This window comes from Canis lupus, chromosome 22, assembly GCF_003254725.2.
Source record: "Canis lupus dingo isolate Sandy chromosome 22, ASM325472v2, whole genome shotgun sequence".
Classification (NCBI taxonomy): Eukaryota; Metazoa; Chordata; class Mammalia; order Carnivora; family Canidae; genus Canis; species Canis lupus.
The window spans coordinates 49,143,408-49,165,570 of NC_064264.1; the positions used below are offsets into that span (position 1 = coordinate 49,143,408).

Consider the following 22,163-nt stretch of genomic DNA (forward strand, 5'->3'; position numbering starts at 1 on the left):
AAATAAGAACACAGGTATTTAAGCTTATAAATATGTCATATTTATAAGCTCCCAGGTGGCTCAGTTGGCTAAGTTTCTGCCTTCAGCTCAGGTCATGATCTCAGGGTCCTAGGACTGAGCCCCATGTCAGGCTCCCTGCTCAGCAGGGAGTCTGCTTCTCCCTCTCCTTCTGCCCCTCCCCCCTCACTCATGCTCTCTTTTAAATAAATAAGTAAAATCTTTAATTTATATATATGTCATATTATTTATTATATACTATTTGTAGAGGTTAAAAAAGTGAAAATAACCCAAAATGTTCATGAATATGGAGGTAGTAAAGTGTACAATATCCACATTTAGAATATTACACAGCTATGAAAAAATGAGAAAATGAGATCCTTGATGGCCCCAGAGGGACATCTACACTATGTGTATGTGTCTCCATAAGCAATAAGTTTGATATAAGAGGCATTACAACAGGTTAATAACATTGGTGCTTTCAGGGATGTGGGCATGGAGCATGAAGGGAAAAGATGAACTCTATACAACTTTGGATACTTTTACTTAGAACAGCAAACACATTTATTTTTCCTTAAATTTTAGTAAAGACAATAAAATAAGTTCCCGTAATGAGTACTTTCACAATCTAAATGCCCACAAAATATAGCTGTAAAAACAAAAACATTATCCCACAGTCTATCCTACTGCTGTTCAGTGCTTCTCAAAGTGACAAAATCCAGCTCTGCTCTTAAAATACACCATGGTCAGTCCATGCTGCGGAGGTAGGAAGATCTAGGCTGGCTTTCCCCCTAGACCCTGTTGCTCCTAGCCTGCTCACAACCCATCCCATTACTTTGGGTTCAGGAGAAAGGAAAACATGAGGTAAGTGAAGAAAATGGACAATGACAGAGTAGTTCTCTGTAAAAACTGATACTTGCTCAGAAGTCAACTGTGAACCCTCATTTTAACCAGTAATGACACACCCTGACAATGTCTGCCTTGTCTAAGAAGCAACTATGGACCAAACGTTCAAGGGGTTTCCAGAATGACTCCCAAAGGCTTTAGGCATATTCTGCGTTTTAAGTTTATCTCTGAGCAAGCAAAACAATGAAAGCCAACAACCATAGCCAACAGCATCTTATTTTGAGGATGAGTCATCCAAAAAATACATTGTGTTGACTGTTGACTCATTTAAACAGAATGGGGTGGAACAAAAAGACTTAGCAAATTCCTTTGAGGCCTGAATGTATGCTTCTTAATTTAAAGAGCTGTCACAATCTGTTTATACTACATATAAGATATCTAACTCCCTAGGACCATTATCTTGTCCTCTGTGTCACAAAACCATAATAAAGCACATAGAATAAGGAGGCCCAGTGCATCTGGGTGTCTCACTCACTGAAGCGTCTAACTCTTGGTTTCAGCTCAGGACATGATCTCAGGATCCTGGGATCTAGTTCCCTGTGGGGCTGTGTACTCAGTGGGGAGTCTGCTTAAAGATTCTCTCCCTCTGCCCAAACCCCTACCCCCAACTCCAGCTCATGCACTCCGTCTCCAAAATAAATAAATAAATCTTTAAAACATATCTATATCTATATAGATAGATAGATAGATAGATAAGAAAAAAGAGGAGGCTTAAGAGATGGAATGCCTGCTGACCTCACAGACACATCCCCAGACAATTCCTTTATGATAATACAATAATATAGTTTTCTGGACTAGGATACAGGGAAGGAAGCATCTATGAAAGTTGGCTTTAAAAAGTCAGAAACGGTTATCTGTGAAACTGTTTCAGTTCCAAGTACTGTTGAGCCTGGCTGCCTGACCCATACTCAACCTCAGTGAGACTCTGAGGTTTGAGACATGGTACTTCATCTTGTGTTCAACCATGGAAGGTTTACCTGGAAAGATCAGTTCACTCGCTAAAAAAAGTTATCAGGTAACTGAACATGAGCAATTTTTGCATTAACCGGAAACAATGCTTTTCTTTCAAAGCCACATGGGGAGACCAAGTTAAGGTGAGTTGCTGTTCTTTGAGTCTCAAAAAAACACAAAAAGAAAATCTGTGAAGGAAAAAATGCAGTGGGAGCAGGAGGGTTTTCTCATACTATCCTTACACAAGGGGGTGATATAAATGTGCCAATGACACTCAAGATAAAACATAACCACAGAAAAAAATTATTAAATAAATAGTAATTGGGTTTACAACCAGATTATATTACCCCTTGAATCTACAAAGAAACCAATGAACTAACTTTAACTACAGTCTGTGTATTTAATAAAAATGCTGATAAGACTATGTGCTCTGGGGATCCCTGGGTGGCTCAGCAGTTTAGCACCTGCCTTTGGCCCAGGGTGCGATCCTGGAGTCCTGGGATCGAGTCCCACATCGGGCTCCTGGCATGGAGCCTGTTTCTCTCCTCCTGTGTCTCTGCCTCTCTCTCTCTATGTCTATCATAAATAAATAAATAAATCTTTAAAAAAAAAAAAAAAAGACTGGGGATCCCTGGGTGGCGCAGCGGTTTAGCTCCTGCCTTTGGCCCAGGGCGCGATCCCGGAGACCCGGGATCGAATCCCACGTTGGGCTCCCAGTGCATGGAGCCTGCTTCTCCCTCTGCCTGTGTCTCTGCCCCCCCCCCCCTCTCTCTCTGTGTGACTATCATAAATAAATAAAAATTTGAAAAAAAAAGAGACTATGTGCTCTGATACTACAAATGCTGCTACATTTACAACAAACATATATTTGGTCCCATATTAGACAATAGGAGGAAAAGAATAGGTTTCAGGGTAGGTACAGTGTGTCCTCAATAAGAAAACAATAAATATGTTCAGTACTAAATGTACAAGCAACATAACGGTCAAGAATCTACAACATATTCTAAAAACCTCAGCCCGTATTGCCCTTGCCATATGTCAAGGGCCCCTCCATTATATTCCAAAAGGAGACACCAGTTATTTTTGTACTAAAACAACTTCCTGTCACTCATATCCTGTTTGTTCTGTCTCAGTCACAGTGGAAGACAAAAGCCCGAAGCAACAGGATGAATGAAGCAGAAAGAGTTGCTGAGTAGAGAGGAGCCTGCCATTACATCTTCTCTGCCTCTTCATTCCCAGAATAAACACCCCTCTCTTGCTCAGGTGTATGCACAGGCTCTCCTCCACGCATCACACCTCCCACCCTCCGCTACATCAGATTCTGCTACTACGGAATCCATTTCTCCTAAGATCAAAAGGACCAGTTATTGATCAACTCTCTGCTTCCTTAACAGGTACAAATGGTCCCCACCCTGGAACACTGGAGATGGTTATAAACTAAACTAAAATCACACGTGTGCTCTACTACCTGCCCTCCCAACACCACTGAGCAGGCCCACAGAGTGGGACAGCAGCACGTGGACTGCAACACAGTACATCTTCATTTTCATTATTCTTTTTTTCTTTCTCCCTTTGAAAAGTTATTTGCTGCCCTTTTTCTCCCTTCTTAAACAAAAAATAACAACAGTGAAGCCCTTTATAAGGCTTCCTTTTTTGGGCTTTGACCATGACCACAGTAAGAAGTATGTTTATATCACAACCCAATACACATACATATACTGCATACGTACATTTTTTAAAATAATAGCTACCATTGGACTACCTGGCTGGCTCAGCTGGTAAAGCATGTGACTCTTGACCTTGGGGTCATGAGTTCGAACCCTATGTTGGACACAGAGAGGCTACTTAATAACAAAAAACATTTTTAAAAAATAATACCTGTCATTATTAAGAGCAGTGTGCTTAATATTCCCTATTCAGTTTATATTTTTAAAATGTCTGGACACATAATGTTGAGCTAAAGAAACCTGACATACTGTATGATTCCACTTATAACAAGGTCTAGAACAATCACAATTCATCTACAGTGACAGAGGTAAAAGCATAGGGGTACCAGCAGGGAAGGGAGTACAAGGCAGTCTGTTGGGGAGCTAGAAATGTTCTATGTACTGATTTGGGTGGTGGTTATGCAGGTGCACAAATGTGAAATCCACTGAGCCAAACAATTAGTGCTCCATGTAATAAAGAGGAATTAAAAAGTTCTACTTCAATAAAAAAGAATAAAAATTAAAACAAAAAGTAAGAAATGGGGATTGAAACCAATTAAATGCATTTAACCAACCAAAATAGCTTTAGCTACTTGGTGGTTCTACATAGTTTGAAAATAGCTCTAAATAACAAATTACATATATATGCATATATATGCAACCTCTCTATGTATGTTATTTCATATATACTTTAAAAACTGTCCTAGGGCAGCTCCAGTGGCGCAGCGGTTTAGCGCCGCCTGCAGCCCAGGGTGTGATCCTGGAGACCCGGGATTGAGTCCCACGTCGGGCTCCCTGCACGGAGCCTGCTTCTCCCTCTGTCTGTGTCTCTGTCTCTCATGAATAAATTTTAAAAATCTTAAAAAAAACACACAAAAAAAAAACAAAAAAACAAAAAAACAAAAAAAAATTTCCTAGGTTTTAGGATTGAGAAATAGTGAGTTATCATGCTGGCCAGGCACAGGTAGGCAGTGAGAGGAGAAAGGAAGGCACAATTCCTGTATGTCTTCATGGGGAAAAATATATATAGATTTCTTATCAATCAATATTAAACTCAAATAATATGGGCCTTCTCCTAAAGTGTCCACTGTGTTCATCCAATAAGTGTAGGAGGTTACTTTTCAAATTCTGGATTGCATTGCATATGTTATCTGCTTCAATAAACAAAACAGATTCAAACATTTTGCTTCGAGAAATTATGAGCCCCCTGAGCATCCAGAAACAAAAAAGCAAATCTCAATGCAAAATATGGTACACAGAAGTTCACACACAAAAAACACATACACACAAGCCAAAACTCTTCCCAGCTTAGTAGGAGGTTACAATGGTGGCACTAAAATTAGCTTTAATAGGCAGGTGCTAAAAAGATACTGTGGTAACAGTCAAGTCTTGAAGAAAAACAATACTCTAAAGTCCTAGCCAGGGAGGCAGATTTTATATTTTAGAACAGTCTTAAAGTAAAGGTCAATGCTGAATGCCAGTCTATTTATAATCGTATATAGATAAACTGTGTTTTCTATTACAGTGTTTAAGATGTGGGTGTGTAGGGTCTGTATTCACAAAGAAAAAGAATAGAATGGCAATTACAGAGCAAGAGTATAAATGGCCAGAGGAAAAAAAAAGATATTTCTCTCATTTAAAAGAGAATCATTCATAGATGGACACAAGGAGATAAATACAAGGATATTCACTGTAGCATTGTTTGTAACAGAAGAAATTGGAAACAACAGAACAACTAAAATAAAATGCTTACACAGTGCAATGAAAGGAATGAACTAGATCTATATACCAGCGTGGATGGATCTCAAACAGAAGGGTGAATTAAAACATAAAAGCGAGTACAAAATAGTATGTTAGCATTTATGTAACATTTTTAAACATATAAGACACAACCATATAGATCATCATGATAGGTACATTGATAAATTTATAATGATAAAATGGAAGTTATCCCAGAAAACTCATAATAATGGCTCTCAGCAGTTGAGGTTGCAGGGAAGGAAGGATGGTGTTTAAAAATAACTTCAACCACAACTAATGTTTTATTTCTTTAAAAAATATGGAAGCTAAAAAGACAGTAAGAGTAACAGCCTTGAATCTGGGTCATGGGAAGATGGACGGTTGTTTTGATCTTCTTCATGCTTTTTAGTAACTTTTATGTTTCTCCAAAGTACTAATAATGAATATAACTTTTTTTCATTCAGAGTGATCCGGTACCAATTTATAAAACTCAAGGCAACCCCTCTTTGGTTTAGTGGCAAGACTACCACAGACCATCCTCTTTGGAGGTATGTCTATTGACCTGGAAAGGGGGAGCATAAATATGAATATAGTTAAGTACCATGCTAACCTGGGAATCTTCAGGGTGCCTAGGTGGCTCAGTCCATTAACCATCTGGCTCTTGATCTGGCTCAGGTCATCATCTCAGGGTCGTGAGATCAAGCCCCGGGTCAGTCTCTTCACGCAGTGCAAAGTCTGCTTAAGAGCCTCTCCCTCTGCTCCTCCTACCCCACTCACCCCACACACTCTCTGTCTCTTTCTCAATATTTTATTATTTATAAAATAAATAAGATTTTATTTGTTTGTTTGTTTGTTTGTTTGTTTGTTTGTTTGAGGCAGGGGGCAAGAGCACAAGCCGGGAAGAAAGGTAAGAGGGAGAGGAAGAAGCAGACAACCCATTGAGCAGGCAGCCTGATATGGGGCTCAATCCAAGGACACTAGAATCATGATCTGAGCCAAAGGCAGATGCTCAACGAACTGAGCCACCCAGGTGCCCCAATGAAACCTTACACACACACACGCGCGCACACACACACACACACACACACACACACACACACGGGAACTTTACCTATGTGTTTTGGTTATTTCTTCAATACTCATGACTTGGTATTAAATATTATGGAGGGGCAGGAACAATAAAATAATAAAAGAATAATTTGTAAGGTGCTTTCTGGAAAACAGACTAAAATTTGACTCAGATCAGTATTTTACCTCACCTCATATTCAGGTCAGAAAACAGAGCAGTAACCACAACATCTTTTCAATGATTTACTACCATGTAATTGTTAATCATTTTAATAGATTCTATCCTGGACAAACTCAGGAAATGAGAAATATTTCAGTACCATTCTAAGAAGAGCATAAGACTTAAAATGATATTACCTTGGCAAGTTCAGGCAGGTAACTATCTAAACCGGAACCAGAACCTTCAAATTTGCTTTGTTCATCATCTGAAATGGTAAAACAGACTACCTGAGTCACTTGTAATTGAATGTATTTTATTTAAAGCAGGAAGTCAAAGCCCATTTCTCTTTTATACTCTTAAATGCAGTGGTTTTCAACTCTGGACACCCATTAAAAACACCTCAGAGCTTTTTTATAAAAATACTAATGCTCAGGGTTGAGAGTCAAACTAATAACTGATACAGCATGCACACTGTCTAGAAAGAACCGATATTAGTCATAAACTACATGGCCACATCCATCAGACCCACTAAAAGTGAGGCCTGCCCAGGTCCTACTCCAGGCCCACCAAATCAGAATCTCTGGTAGGACAAAGGAAAAGAGAATTTTTTAAAGGTTCCCTGTAACTTATAAGGTACAAGCCGAGGTTGAGAATCATGGCTTGAGGAAGAGCTTGAAGTAAAACATGAATTGTCAAGAACATAGCCAGGTTTTTCCCACCAATTTAATAAGGCTTCTGCCCATCTTTGTCTTGAAATTACTAAAAGATAAAATTAAAAAAAAATAATAAAAATAAAAAATAAATAAATAAAAGATAAAATTAATGATAATAATAATAACTATAGTTAGTATTTTAAGTGCTGACTCTACGTCAGGTGCTCAAGATATATAATCTTAATCTTCCCATCAACCAGCAAGTTCCATTTTATTCCTGTTTCACAGATAGGTAAACCAAGGCTCAGAATATGGACGTGGCTTGCACAAAGTCTCACAGCTGAAAAATGGTAATTCTGAGACTTGAACTCTTCCTTTCTGCCCTCAAAGCTGTAGTGCTTCCCATTACATGATTTACCGATAAAAATATTGGCAGGGTAGTAAATTCTAATGTGATAGAACTTCTGCTGACGAGCTCTCTGTAAGAGCTTACATCTGTCCCACTGATCACGTACCTATGCAATATCTATGGAAAGTAGTTTCCATACAAAACTAAAGACACCAACAAAGTATTCATATACCTGGAGAAAGCTGGATCCACTTACCTTCATGGGAGTCTCCATTTCGCTTTTCTTGCATTGCAGCTTCAAAGTTGAGCTGGAGAATCTTGTTTAGAATTGTAATCCATTCTTCCATTTCTGCTTCACTGTCTGCTGCCAAAAGATAACTGCTTTTGTCTTGCATCTTGAGCTCAAAAGCAAAACGCCTGACTTTGTTGTTCTGGAAATGGAATAGGGGTAAAAGAGACATATTTTAAGAAAATTAGAATGGCCTTAAATTTTTTTCCCTTTATTATTTGCTGACAGGTGCTACCTCATTGGCATTTTGGGGCAAGCTATTTAAAATGCAAGCCCCTTCCCTGCAAACCCCCAACACTATCTAACCTTCCCTGCTTAAATTTTCTCCTTTGTTTTATACCACCATTTGACACATTATGTATTTTACATATCTATCTTGTTTGCTGTCTCCTCAAATGGTACAGAGCTCCTTACGATAGAGATTGCTTTTGTCCAATGCTACATTTGTATTTCTAGAATACTCCCTGGCATACAATAAGCTTTTAAAAAAAATTTTTATAGAACAAATGAAATTTCACTGAAAATTTTCAACTTCTCCAGCTCTTTTTTTTATTTTAATGTAGTAGTGTGTAGCATCACGTTTTAAAAAGCAAACCATTATCTATCAATGGGTTTGACTTCCTTATCTGAATTTTCCCATCATTTGTGAGTGCCCAAAGATATCTGGACACCATGTTTACAGCCCTCCCTCATGCCTCCAGTTTTTACACTTATGAAAGAATGTCCAGCTCCAAGTACAAAAACAGTAGCCACATGCAGTAAATGATGGAGGATGATAGTGCCCTAGATCAGGGTTTCTCATCCTCTGCACTACTGACATTTGGGGCCGATAATTCTTTGGTGTGGGAGCTGTCCTATGCACTGCAGGATGTTCAGCAGCATCCCTGGCCTTACCCACTAGATGCCAGGAGCATAACCCCAGCTGTGAAGATCAAAACATTGTCTCCAGATAGTAACAAACCTCACCCTGGTGAGCAAAATCACTCCCCCAAGAGACAACACTAGAATGTAGTTCAGCTCTAAGGACCATAGCACAAGATCCCTTGTATGCACAGACTGAGGACAACCTGTAGGGGGCAGAGAAGCCCTGGCCCACTAGATGCTAGCTGGTTAGCCGCAGTCCCCTGGGGCTCCTCAGCATCAGTGGCAGGGACAGGCTGACCCTCCCCAAGGCAGCTGTGTTCTTTGAAGCAAGCTTCTCAGACACACACAGGATGCTGCCATGCTGGACAAGGCCACACAAGCTACCATGCACAGACTTCATTCACATCAGGGCAAGAATCAGACAGGAGTCAAAAGGCTAGAGATGAAATATGTTTTCTGTCCCACTCACAACTGTGAAAATAAGTTAAAAGTGGGAGAGACATTAGACCTTGGTTCTACGTTGTATCCTTTCTCAACCTCAGTAACCTGATCTGAAAATAAGTGTAATCAACTTCAACATTTGAAAATACTTTTAGGCCTTAAAATTCTACACTAGATTTCTTTCAAGTTCATTTAAAAATCCCAGTTGAGGGGATCCCTGGGTGGCTCAGTGGTTTAGCGCCTGCCTTTGGCCCAGAGTGAGATCCTGGAGTCCCAGGATCCAGTCCAGGGTCAGGCTCCCGGCATGGAGCCTGCTTCTCCCTCTGCCTGTGTTTCTGCCTCTCTTTCTCTCTATGTCTATCATGAATAAATAAATAAAATCTTTAAAAAAAAAAAATCTCAATTGATGCATTTTCTTTGAACCCATAGCATTAATTGCTTTTTTTTTTAACTACAATGTCCAAAACAATTAAAAAAACAAAAACACCACACACAACTGTTGGCACTCACTTGGCTTACAAATAGATATGGATAAAGACTAATTACCTAACATTTTTGAAGCCTTTGTTATAATTAATTAAATGCTAAACACCATCAGTCACATCTACAAAAAGAATTTGAAGAAAGAGATTCCCTTGAAGTCAGAACCTAAGGTTACGAAGAGCAATGCAAAGACTGATTGATAGGCCAGGATGCTGGATGCATATATCACCTATAAAATGTGCTGGAGACAGATGACAAAACTCTTAATATAGTTAGCTCTGCTTTCAACTTCTTTTTAAAAACTCAATGCCAGGGGACACCTGGGTGGCTCAGCAGTTGAGTGTCTGTCTTTGGCTCAGGGCGTGATCCCGGAGTCCCGGGATTGAGTCCCACATCGGGTTTCCTGCACAGAGCCTGCTTCTCCCTCTGCCTGTGTCTCTGCCTCTCTCTCTCCCTCTCTCTCTCTCTCATTCTGTGTTTCTTGTGAATAAATAAATAAAATCTTAAAAAAAAAACTCGGGGCAGCCCAGGTGGCTCAGCGGTTTGGCGCCACCTCCGGCCCAGGGAGTGATCCTGGAGACCCAGGATCGAGTCCCACGTCAGGCTCCCTGCATGGAGCCTGCTTCTCCTTCTGCCTGTGTCTTTGCCTCTCTCTCTCTCTCTTTCTCTCTCTCTCTGTTGTCTCTCTCATGAATAAAAAAATAAAATCTAAAAAAAACAAAACAAAAAAACAAAAAAAACCCCCTGAAACTCAATGCTGGAAAATTTAACTAAGTAACTTAAAAGGTACCTCAACTCTAGAATCCAAATGAAACTCCTACTTGGAAGTCCCACACAAGAAGTAAACTCCTGGTCACTGACAGCTCAACCTGGTACTGCCTACTTTACATTGCGGATAAACTATTTTGATATAATCTGGTTTCTACTATGGCAGCTTTCAGCTGAGGTTGGGTTAGTGGCTAAGGGTCATCCCCATGCCAATTAGCTGTTGAATCAAAAATAATTTTCAGTGCATTCTATTTGGTGCTATAGCTTGATCTAGGACCCCAATACACTTATGTGCATTTCATCATTTTGAGGGGGCACATCCTGCATAGCGTTTTTCTGTTTTTAAGTTGATTTCCAATAATTAAAAATACCAAGATTTAAGTAAATTTTTATCTTTCTGTATTTCTTGAAAAACAAAAAAAGAGATCTGGCACCCTTGAGCTGGTAGTCCAGCCCCACAGCATCAGCCACAGCTGAGAGGGGGCTGCCCTGATGACACAGGACCAATTTGTCCTCCAGTTTATCACAGTTCTCAGCATTCCCTCTTACTTTTCACTCAGACCTCTTCTAATTTTTTAAGATTTTATTTATTTGAGAGAAAGAGCATGGGGGGAGGGGCAGAGGGAGAAGGAGAAGTGGGCTCCCCGCTGGGCAGGGAGCCCAACACAGGGATCGGATCTCAGAATCCTGAGATCATGATCTGAGCAGAAGGCAGATACTTAACCGACGGAGCTATCCAGGCACCCCTCAGGCATCTTCTTTTACTTAATTTTCCTGCTTGGCTATTGCAGACATCTGAGTCTGGACTTCTAACTTATATTGCTGGCCTGATGAGGTAACAGGGTCTGGACTTATTCTCCCATCGTAACTATAACACTGAGCAAAATAGATGAAACAACTGTTTTCAGATATTTGACAACAGTTAGGGTATGTAATCCCTGATGGACAGGAAATAAATGAGGGGAGCCCTGTCAACATTCTGTGGGAGGCGGTATCTGGGTTGTAGCCCAGGAAGGGGAACCCGGTCAGAGTCCTGCCATTCTCCCTGAGTCAAAGAGACCGGCCACAGTTCAAAAAGACCAGGGTGGCTACAACATACAGGACACAGTTTCCAGAATGTGAGCTCTCCCTGAGTTCTCAGCATGTAAAACAAAAGAGATCCAGATTTAGTAGCAAAATGTCAGACTCACGCATTCACTTTGTATACATTTTCTATATGCGTGTTATGCCTAAACAAAAAAGTTTACCAAAAAAATCAAAATGAAGACACATGAACCTAAATTTCAGGTCACTACAGGTAAAGAGAAGATCGAAAAGAACAGGGAATAAGAGTAACATCAGCCCCCCACAAGAACATGAGCATCCAGAAGATAATGGAGTGCCTTCAAATTCTAAGGTAAATTTCACCTTGGATTTATACATATAGCCAAATTATCAATCAAATATGAATGTGAAACCAAAAAATATTTGCAGGTAAGTTAACTCAAGAATTAACAACTCAGACATGATTTCTCAGGAAGCTACTTGGAAGATGTGCTCCTCTGAAACAAGAAAGTAAGACAAGACTGAAGAAGACATAGGATCTTGGAAATAGGGAATCCAACGCAAGGAGGAAGGCAGTTTTTCATAAGGATGGCTATCCAGAGGCCGAGAAAGTAATTAGTCCAGATGAGAGCAGGAAGGAAGGCTGCAGGAGCTAAAATCCTATCTTCCATCATATAATGTCCACAAGTGATGAATAAAAAGCAGCAGACATGCCTTCTCCAGCATTATGGAGGCACATCCCCAGAAAGAATGGTGGAAAAAGCTGAAAATGATCGTTTCGGGGGAGTGAGGAGTGGATAAGGTAGAGGTGTTGCAGGCAGGAATGTGCATGTAGTGTTACTTTTCTGCACCGTTTGACTGTTTGACCCAGATGAATGTATTACTTGGATAAAAATGCAATTTTATTTTATACACGTGAGTACATAAACAAGTGCACACCCCTGAAGATCAAACCACAGAGCTGTGTCTCCAACCTCCATCACACTGGACCCACAAAACAACCTTTCTTATAGAACAGTATTTCAGGCCAATGTCATTGGCCAACACTGAGTCATTTTTACGAAGAGTTCTCTGATCATGGTGACTGCATCTGTTGTGAGGGGTTGTCAAGGAGATTGTTCATTAATCGCACAGTGGCCTTTGTATGAGGGCCCCCACGAGAAATGTCTGAATGATCTTCATTCTGAGATGACTCGGGCAGCTTCTGACTAATTGGATTGTTTGCATCGTGTGCATTGCACTGCACTATCAAACGGGTCTCCCAGCTAGAAAGCAGAGACCCCAGATTGCCACCCACCCACAGCAGGTGACAGGTTTCTTTAACACTTTAGTTTTTTTATTAGCTGATTCCTCTCTATCTCCTCACTACCTGGACTCCTTGTTCACCTTTCTACTTTCAAACCCATTTTAAATTCATGTGATCCTGGTCCTTGTATGGTACTGCCTTAGGTCTTCCTGGAAAGTGGCAGGGGAGTGGATGGATGGTCAGATTGGGAAAGTGGCAACTTGCTTGCAAAGATAATTCTGTGAAGGTATGAAAGGACCTACACCAAATGGCAACAGCAGTTCTCCTGGAAAGGGAGAGATGGGGATTGAGAGGGACCTTCAGCTTATCTGATTGTTTTTTTATAATATGAGTACATTATAACATTAGTGCATTATGCATGATTAAAAATAATTTTTAAGAATAACTCTACAACTGGGGCACCTGGGTGGCTCAGTCGGTTAAGTGTCTGACTTTGGCTTAGGTTGTGATCCTGGGGTCCTAGGATCAAGCCACACATTGGGCTCCCTGCTCAGCAGAGTCTGCTTCTCCTTCTTCCTTTTCCCCTCCCCCTACTTGTCCTCAATCTAATAAGTAATTTTTTTTTTTTTTTAAAGTAACTCTAGGGATCCCTGGGTGGCTCAGTGGTTGAGCATCTGCCTTTGGCTCAGGGCATGATCCTGGGGTTCCAGAATTGAGTCCCATATTGGGCTTCCTGCATGGGGCCTACTTCTCCCTCTGCCTATGTCTCTGTCTCTCTCTGTCTCTCTTTCATGAATAAATAAATAAAATCTTGAAAAAAAAAGTAACTCTACAACTGCAATAGCACTATGATAAAAATATCCAATGTTGGCTAAATTCTTACCATGTGCCAGCACTGTTCTAAGCTCTTTAAATACATTAATTAATCCTCTCAGTAACCATATTTGGGACAATTATCTCTATATAACAAATGAGGAAACTGAGAAACAGAGAGGACCCATGATGTCTCTGAGGTTTCATAGCTGGTAAGTGGTAGAGCAGGGATTTGAATTCACTCTGGACCTGAAACCCAGTCTTTTGGCTATCCTGCAATTGGTACTATGATCATAGTATAAAAGTCACCACTGAGAGGCCAAGAACTGTTCTGAGAATTTCCAAATTAATTCATCCAGCCCTCTCAATGTACCCTGTTAAGGAAACATGATCATTACACATATTTTGCCTGAGAAGAAACTTTTGGTAATGGCCTGTCCAAGGTCACACAGCTGTAAAGCAGCACAGCCATGTCTTAAACACAGGAACGTTCAGGCCTACCACAACAGAACTCTGTCTGCTTTATGTGCCAGCTTCTATCATGATGAAAAACAAGCCTTTACTCACCTGACAGTCAGCTATTCTATTTCCACCCTCAAATACTGCCACTCTTATAAGTGTTTGCTTAAATCTGCTCATTCACAGATGGCATTCTAACAGATAAGAAAACTTGACAATAGAACCCTATTCATATTTACCTGAACCACTCCCATACAGGAATCCAGAAATATTGATCCTTTTGGTTCTTTGGAGATCTTTTCGTCTTTATAAAAATTCAAATTGTAGGATCCGTCACCAAGTTGAAGCAGGTGGAAAAACCGTCTTTTAAATGACTGAGAGAAGAAGACACAGCTATTGTCTCAAAATGAAAAGAGTCACAATGTCCATCGATAACTCACAGCTATACACATATGTGAAAACCACTTCCATTCTCTTCAAAACAAACCCAATTCTGGCCAACGCATCAGGTAATGGTGAGTTAGATTAGGACTCTCCATCACATTTAATAATTTCAGTGCATTTAAATTCTGAGGCGGTGGTTCACTTAACATGCATGGGTCATTTTTCTCACCCACAGAATTTGATATTTTTACATAACCACCCAAAAGCAGTACAATGAGTTCCAATTTGGGATGCAGCACAGAAGGATGGAAACTTTCTCAAATCCCCAGGGTTTCTTGCTCACAGAACAGGAACTTTTCTCTGCCTCGTGACACTGAATGATTTCCCAGCCTCAGGATTATGATGGTCAGCATTTCCCCTGAGTTATTTTCTATCTCCCTGTCCATCTTTAACTCCCTTCCATTACTTCTCTCCTCTTTATTACTTATCCTAGTCTTTCTCTGGTCCCACTTATCTCCTGAATGGCTTTTTAAACAGTTCTGCTCTTCACACTTTGCAACCCCCTTCCAATCTAACAATTTTCCCTTTGGTCCTCAAGTTTTGCTTTTGTTGAGTTGGTCACAGTAGACCTCTCAGAAATGTTTAGATTTAGACCCTGGGTGATGCGCTTGGAGGTGCCATGGAACACTCTTGCGGGGGATACAGAGAAGAAATCCCATGTTGGCGACTGCACCTACACACCAGCCCAGTGACGGTCTCGTCATGCTGGTGGTCAGAGGGTGAAGCAGGGGAATGGGTAAAAGTGGGACAGTACCAATGGGGGTCGATCACCAGGGATGCATCTTACTAACCAGACAATATCACTTTTGTCAGGAAGAACAGCATACCCATTCATTTTGAGCATTATTTCCAAGACCTAGAGCAGAATGGGTTTAATGAGAGGGGAATGCAGGGTGATGGGCCGCCTTACCCTCATGGTCACGCTTATTGCACTGTTCATGTTGCCTTTGTACAGCCACCCGTGTTTGGTGATCCCACCCTTCTGAGAGCCGAGGGAGGCAGCATCCTAGGAGAGAAGGAAAGCTACAATCAAGCTCCCATTACTACGAATCCTGCTGTGAGTTTGGTCAAGGTGAAAATCATTCAGTTGGTGCCAGCTTGCCCCATCCTATCCCTTCCCTGGAGTCACCATCTGCCACAAGTCACTTTAGAGTCTGTTTGGCAGTAAAAGAGAAGGAGAAGCCTAATTCCTGAAAACTCTAGCCCATTTAAAGGCAAAGCTAGCTCCAGTCCAAATTTTTAAGTGTTTAATGAGCCACAGAGAGTACATACCATACTTGACCACTCAGGTTGTAAGGTCTCGCCTGGTTTCATGAAAAAATGTTTTCAAATCATAACTCCCCTATACTTGGAAGACAAAAGCAAATTCCTGGAAAAGTTCCCAGAGGCTCAGTTCAGGGGAAGGTGAACGAAAAAAGGAAGGACATGGGAGGCAATAGAGAAAGGAGAGATGAGAGAAGAGGATGGGGCAATAGCATGGAAGGAAAGACAGGCAAGAAGGCAGAGAGGTAATGGAGAGGAGGGGAGTCGGAGAGGCACAGGAACATAGCTAGAGAAACCAACACACTCGTGTCTGCAGGTCCTGTCTCCAACTGTGGGCTCTGGAGCAAGTGAGGCAAGTGAGGCCACTGGCTGCTGCTGCAAATACATTAGGCACACACTCATACATCTGACAGACTGACAGATGACATGTGTACACACACAGTCTGGCCAATCTGCCACACCCTGACCCAGGGCCCTCCATGCCCTCTTGTGAGGCTCCCCTGTGGTCTCCTCGCCCCTCTAAGGCAGTGTCCAATGGACACTTGAGTACATATGGTAGGAAGAGAGGGCCACATGGTGTCACATTACCTGGGCTCACACTTTGTTAGACTAGTCTCTAATAGTGATCTTTCTTTTTCTAATCAAGTAGACCATTGCAGAAAGACCCATCTTATGTGTTGTTTTAGATCATCTCTATATTAGTATTGGTGGTTTTATTGTTCTTATTGCTGGCAATAATAGAAATAACTTGCCTGTCTAGGATTTTAGAGTGTGTTGTGCGCCCTTACATGCATTATTTCAAATGGTTCTCCTCTTACTACCAATCAGCACCAAGTTTTTCTTAGTATCTTTTCATTTTGAATGACCACTTACTCTTCCCAGAATTATTTTAAAAGTGGTTTCTAGGGCAGCTGGGTGGCTCAGCAGTTTAGCGCCACCTTCGGCCCAGGGTGTGATCCTGGAGACCGGGGATTGAGTCCCACCTTGGGCTCCCTGCATGGAGCCTGCTCCTCCCTCTGCCTGTGTCTCTGCCTCTCTCTCCCTCTCTGTGTCTCTCATGAATAAATAAATAAAATATTTTTAAAAATAAATAAATAAAAGTGGTTTCTAAAATAATTTGCTACCATGAACATTTTAACACGCTTGAATAGCTGGCGTTATAGCTTAGCTGACAATAAATAAATAAAAATAGGAACACCCCACCCCACCCCCCACCCAAATCACAATAAGGTATCTAATACTGACTAGGGGATAATGAGAAATGCAGAAACAGGCAGCACCAACTTTTCATTAGGTTTCCCTTACTCAGTCATCTTAATGCCCAGCTTTCTTTATATACTTCTCCAAAAGTAAGGCAAGTGGGCTTGTTTTAAAAAAAGAGAAAAAGAAAAACTTCTTGGTACCATATACTACACTCAAAGCCATTACTTAAGAAAGAGCCATTTCAAATCTACTGGTGGCCAGATTGTGTCAAGATATCCTGTTGAAAAACAACCTAAACTTAAGGTCTCAGTAATCTTCATATCTTTTAACAACGTAGCCACATCTTATTCAGGCCTTTGAAAATAATCTCAGAACAAATAAACAAGACAGGAAGAACATGCAATGCTAAGCAGTCAAGTTGAAAGGGAGACCTTATTTCAATCAATCCAACAATACATTTTTTAAAAATTCTTCCCATTTCAAGTAACATTCCAACTCCTCTTTGGGCTAATATTTGGTAATTTTCCAACCAATCTTGTAAATCTGTAAACTAAGTCAATTTTTAAATCTGCAAGCGATCACCTACCTCATCTTTGTCAACCTCCTCATCAACTTCATAGACATGAACTGGAAGTTTATCCAACTTGGCTACTTTGCTTTAAAAAGAAGAAAGAAGTTTATTTTATAATCCACGAGGAGATGTTGCATCTCTTCCCCCATGAGAGGAACCAACATTTACACAAATCCAAAGCTGGCTTCACTCAGTTGAAGAATAAAAACAATCAGGACACCTGGGTGGCTCAGTGGTTGAACATCTGCCTGTGGCTCAGGGTATGATCCCCAAGTCCCGGATCGAGTCCCACATTGGGCTCCCCACAGGGAGCCTGCTTCTCCTGCTGCCTGTGTCTCTACCTCTCTCTCTCTGTCTCTCATGAAAATAAATAAAAGCTTCAAAATAGAAAGAATAAAAACAGTTGACACTACTGCTCCTCAAAGTGGGTGATCCAAGAATGAGGAGCCCCCCAAAGCCACATAGAAAAGCTGGCATAGGTTGTTGGGAGTTAGATATATTAAAAATGGGAAAGTGTAGGGGGTGACTGGGTGGCTCAGTCTGTTGAGTGTCCAACTCTTGATCTCAGCTCAGGTCTTGATCTCAGGGTCGTGAGTTCAAGCCCCACAGTGGGCCCTGTGGAGCCTACTTTAAAAAAAAAAAAAAGGGAAAAGTGTATTAATAAGTAAAGACTTGGTAGAATAACTTTTAAGACTTATTTCATTTATTTGAGAGTGAGAGAGAGTGCGCATGAGCAGGTGAGAGGCAGAGAGAGAATCTGAAGCAAACTGCCTGCTGAGCACAGAGCCCAACTTGGGTGGGACTCGATCTCACAACCTCAAGATCATGACCTGAGCCAAAATCAAAAGCTGGATGCTTAACTGACTGAGCCACCCAAGTGCTCCAGGAGAATAACTTAAAATGAAGTTTATAGGCAGCCCGGGTGGCTCAGCGGTTTAAGCATTGCCTTCAGCCTAGGATGTGGTCCTGGAGACCCGGGATCGAGTCCCACATTGGGCTCCCTGCATGAAGCCTGTTTCTCCCTCTGCCTTTGTCTCTGCCTCTCTCTGTGTGTCTCTCATGAATAAATAAAAAATCATAAATAAATAAATAAATAAATAAATAAATAAATAAATAAATAAATAAATAAATGAAGTTTATAAGAGAAAAGGAAAATGGGGTCACGGCCTTTACAGTGGGAGGTATGGTCTTGATGATGACAATGTTAACAACAACAGCACAGTCACAGCTCTAAGCAATGTGCTTCACATGTTTTATCTCCTTCACTCCTTTAGATCCTAGGGGCTGGAGTTAAGAGCATTTAATTGATGAGAAGACTGAGGCTCACAGAGGGCAGAGTGAACAAACAATGCAGGCAGACTATAGAATCTATGCTCTTAATCGCTGTTAGAATCCCCCCTCCTTTGGGGTGCTGGGTGGCTCAGTGGTTGAGCATCTGCCTTTGGCTCAGGTGGTGATCCTGGGGTCCTGGGATCAAGTCCTGCATCAGACTTCTCGGAGGGAGCCTGCTTCTCCCTCTGCCTATGTCTCTGCCTCTCTCTGTCTCTCATGAATAAATAAAATCCTAAAAAGGAAAAAAAAAAAAAAAAAAGGAATCCTCCCCCTTTCTTACCACACAACTGGAAAATTATTAATGCTAAAGGTGAAATCAACCAGTGTTAAAAGCATACCATCTAGTAAGTTCACTCCATCTCATAGTCTGTTCTATGATAGCTAGGAGAATAGTCTGAACCAGACTGTCAGTGAGGATAGATTAATCCAACCCAATGGAAAGAACTTAAAAATCCCCAAGTAAGTATTGGGTAAAAATAGAACTAGAGAGCATACCCATCTGGAGAAGATAATGCTGCAAGGAGGGAGTGTTTTCAGCTGAGGTTTAAACAGAGTCAATCGGGAAGTTGGCTGAACACCCTTAAGGAGTGGCTGAGCCATACAAATAGGAAAAACAAACAGCTAGGTCCACTGAGATAGTTTCAATGGTCCAAACTCATAGACGCCACAAAATACAGAGAAAAATATATTAACAGGGTCTCAATTATAGGTAAAATTTTCATTGATGATGGTTACATTTGAAATACAATCCATCATTATTTGATTTTGATTTTGGTTTTTATAATCAGCTAGACCTAATTTACCAACTGCATCATTTCAGGATATACCATTCATTTTCTAACACATCCTCTCAAGGCAAGACCTACCTACATCTGGTCCACTTTAACGACTACCAATCAATCTAAACATACTTTTTTTTGGTGTATTCCAGAACACATTAATACTTGAAAGAAGGTAAAGAAAATAGTCTGGAAAAATGCTTGCTCTTTGATTTAAACTTTTTTTTAACATATGATCTATTCAATATAAAATGCTTTTCATGTCTCTTCAAAATATTCTTTCAAAGATAAAATGCACTGTAGCATTTACATTTTGTCTTCTAGTTCTCACTGAAAGTACATCACCTGTTGTGTTTTATCAGTGGTATCCTGAAAAGAACCATTGGCCATAACTAAACCATCCATGTGTTTATTACCGCTTAACCAATCCCAGAGTGCTAGGTTTGAGTCCTATTATCAAATACCTTGGAAATAATAGCTATTCCATAAACAGACAAACTATCTAGAAATATTTTCTCCAGTTACTGTGATTGCATTTGAAGTTACATACCTCCCTAAGCATTTCAAGTGCAAAAACTATTGCCCAAGTGTATAACTCCACCTTGTGTGGCCTGACCATTTACTCACTTTGGAAGCTGTCGAAACTCTCCCGAGTAATCTTCAAATTTATAATTCACCAGATGCCAGTCAGAGTTATAGGTTTTGATGCACTACAGGGGGGAAGGGTGGATTTAAAGGAAAAATAAAGAAGCATAAGAGGAAAAGAAAAAAGATATGTGATAGCTTTTGGAGAATATTTGGGAAGGTTTATGAATGCACACCCACATAAACATGAAAAAAAAATTCATTCACCTCAACCCTCTCGTGCCTGAAATTCCACTATCAGAGGCTCCTAAAAAGCTTAAAAATCACTAAAACATTACCCTTGGGAATGGGGGCACTTAAAGTTACCATCATCCATGATCAGAGGACAGATTTTGCAAGGGGACAAATTTCACTTCATGTTGCTGTATTTACATAATGAACAATGTAATGCTTCTGACTTCAAAGGCCTTGGTTCTTAAGAAGTCATGTGCCTTCTACTAGAATGTGAAAGTGGATAATGGAAAGTGTGAACTTAAAGACCCTTTCATGGTGTTTAGTAATGTTACAACTAGCTCTGTTACTAAGTATGATGTAAATCTGCCCTCAGTTTTCCCTGTTATTTATAAGGGCCAGAGGGAGGTTATTAGGAGAAAAAAATTTAGATTCCAGTTCACAATGGCACTGTGATATCACCTTGTGTGCACACATATACATGTGAACCAAAGGAGGGAGAGCTTTATATTCTACAATGATACTAACCTACACATTGCTGTGAGGCACAGGGCAGGCCATCCCAAAATGTACAACAGCATATTGCTTGTTTTCAACTGAAGCTACTTGGGAATCAAACCACTCAAGGACACTGAGACTCTCTTCTATCCCCCTGAAAGTCAGAAACAAATCTCCTATATGAAAATTACTCTCCTATACTAAGAAATTAAAAAACCGTTATCACCAGAGGTAGGGACTTTATAGTTGAGAAACCTACAAAAATAAACACTATCTTTTTCCTAATCTACTACCTCAGCCTAAATTCTGCTTAGAATTCCTTACTAGTTAAAGCTCCCAAATGCCTGTCTTCTTTATCCTGTCAAATCCTCACAAATTTATTGTCTTTTTGCCTAAAATGTATAAAAACTGCCTGCCTTGGTCATGTCTTGGAGTCTCAGTTTCATTATTGGACCTCCATGTGCACATAATAAAACCTTGGGGTTTTTTTCCTCCTGTTAATGTGTCTCATATCAATTTAAATCCTACACTAGCTAGAAGAAACTCTTGGGGGGAAATAGTAAGTTTCTATGTCCCCTATATTGCATTAAATTCCCTCATACCCAACAGATTCAACAGACCAGCATGGTGTCTTTCACTCATCTATCCAGGATGATCCACTGAATAGTGTGTAGACTCTAAAAACTATAAGGCCATATCCACTAGAACTTTAAATATGAATGAGTCAAAATCAATAGGGGAAATGTTTGATTAAGTTACCACCAGCTAAATTGATTTCTGTAATAGTCAGCTCTTGGCTACACATATGTAAACTTGAGTATGGAAAAAAAATTGAATGAATAAGTGAAATGACTAAGTGAAGAAGTAGTTAAATAAAAAAAAAGGTAGTTAAATGTACTTTTGACTTATCTCATTGACTTAACCCTGGCTATAATCAACATCATAATCAAAGTCTGTATTCTGCTTACTTCAGTTCATCATTTAGATGAACAACCTTCTTTAATCTTTCATAGATTATGCCCAAAGGCCTGCTGAAACAAACTCCCCCTCACACCAAAGTCATGAAAATAACTACATCAACAATACCAAGTCCTTCTCTCCTGCCAGACTCTATGCTAAGCATTCTACAGGTACGGTTGTGAAGGGCAGGTAGTGTAAGATTTTTATATTATCATTCTGAAAGCAGAGAAGGGGTAAGAACAGAACTGGATGGGAGGGTTGAAAACTTCAATCTCTTTGCCATGTGGTTACAAATGTTTTTAAATTTTTAAGTACTATTTTATTCTAGTAAATGCTTTTCAAAAAATACTTTTAAAGCAT

The 22,163-nt window shown here is 40.3% G+C and overlaps 1 protein-coding gene and 1 long non-coding RNA gene across 45 annotated transcripts in view; one reads left to right on the forward strand and one right to left on the reverse strand.

Annotated features, from left to right (window-relative positions):
- Window positions 1-22,163, reverse strand: part of DOCK9 (dedicator of cytokinesis 9) — a 279,307-nt gene that overhangs the window by 106,377 nt on the left and 150,767 nt on the right. For all 38 annotated transcript variants that reach the window (XM_049099431.1, XM_049099439.1, XM_049099452.1 and 35 more), the window contains exons 4-9: window positions 20,157-20,239; window positions 17,434-17,503; window positions 15,292-15,387; window positions 14,177-14,311; window positions 7,787-7,961; window positions 6,726-6,793 (exon numbers count right to left, since the gene is read on the reverse strand). In XM_049099431.1, the coding sequence (XP_048955388.1) occupies window positions 6,726-6,793; window positions 7,787-7,961; window positions 14,177-14,311; window positions 15,292-15,387; window positions 17,434-17,503; window positions 20,157-20,239 (627 nt within the window). The remainder of the gene's footprint in view (window positions 1-6,725; window positions 6,794-7,786; window positions 7,962-14,176; window positions 14,312-15,291; window positions 15,388-17,433; window positions 17,504-20,156; window positions 20,240-22,163) is intronic.
- Window positions 1,670-22,163, forward strand: part of LOC112655911 (uncharacterized) — a 42,018-nt gene continuing 21,524 nt past the window's right edge. Inside the window, exons 1-6 of one of the 7 annotated variants that reach the window (XR_007405043.1) lie at window positions 1,670-1,997; window positions 2,988-3,248; window positions 5,765-5,848; window positions 11,663-11,771; window positions 15,337-15,438; window positions 21,857-21,973. This is a non-coding gene — a long non-coding RNA (uncharacterized LOC112655911). Of the gene's footprint in view, window positions 1,998-2,987; window positions 3,249-5,764; window positions 5,849-5,975; window positions 6,122-6,175; window positions 6,733-11,662; window positions 11,772-15,336; window positions 16,763-21,856; window positions 21,974-22,163 lie in introns of those variants that run through there. The other 6 variants (XR_003133951.3, XR_004808104.2, XR_007405044.1 and 3 more) reach the window with 6 other exon arrangements.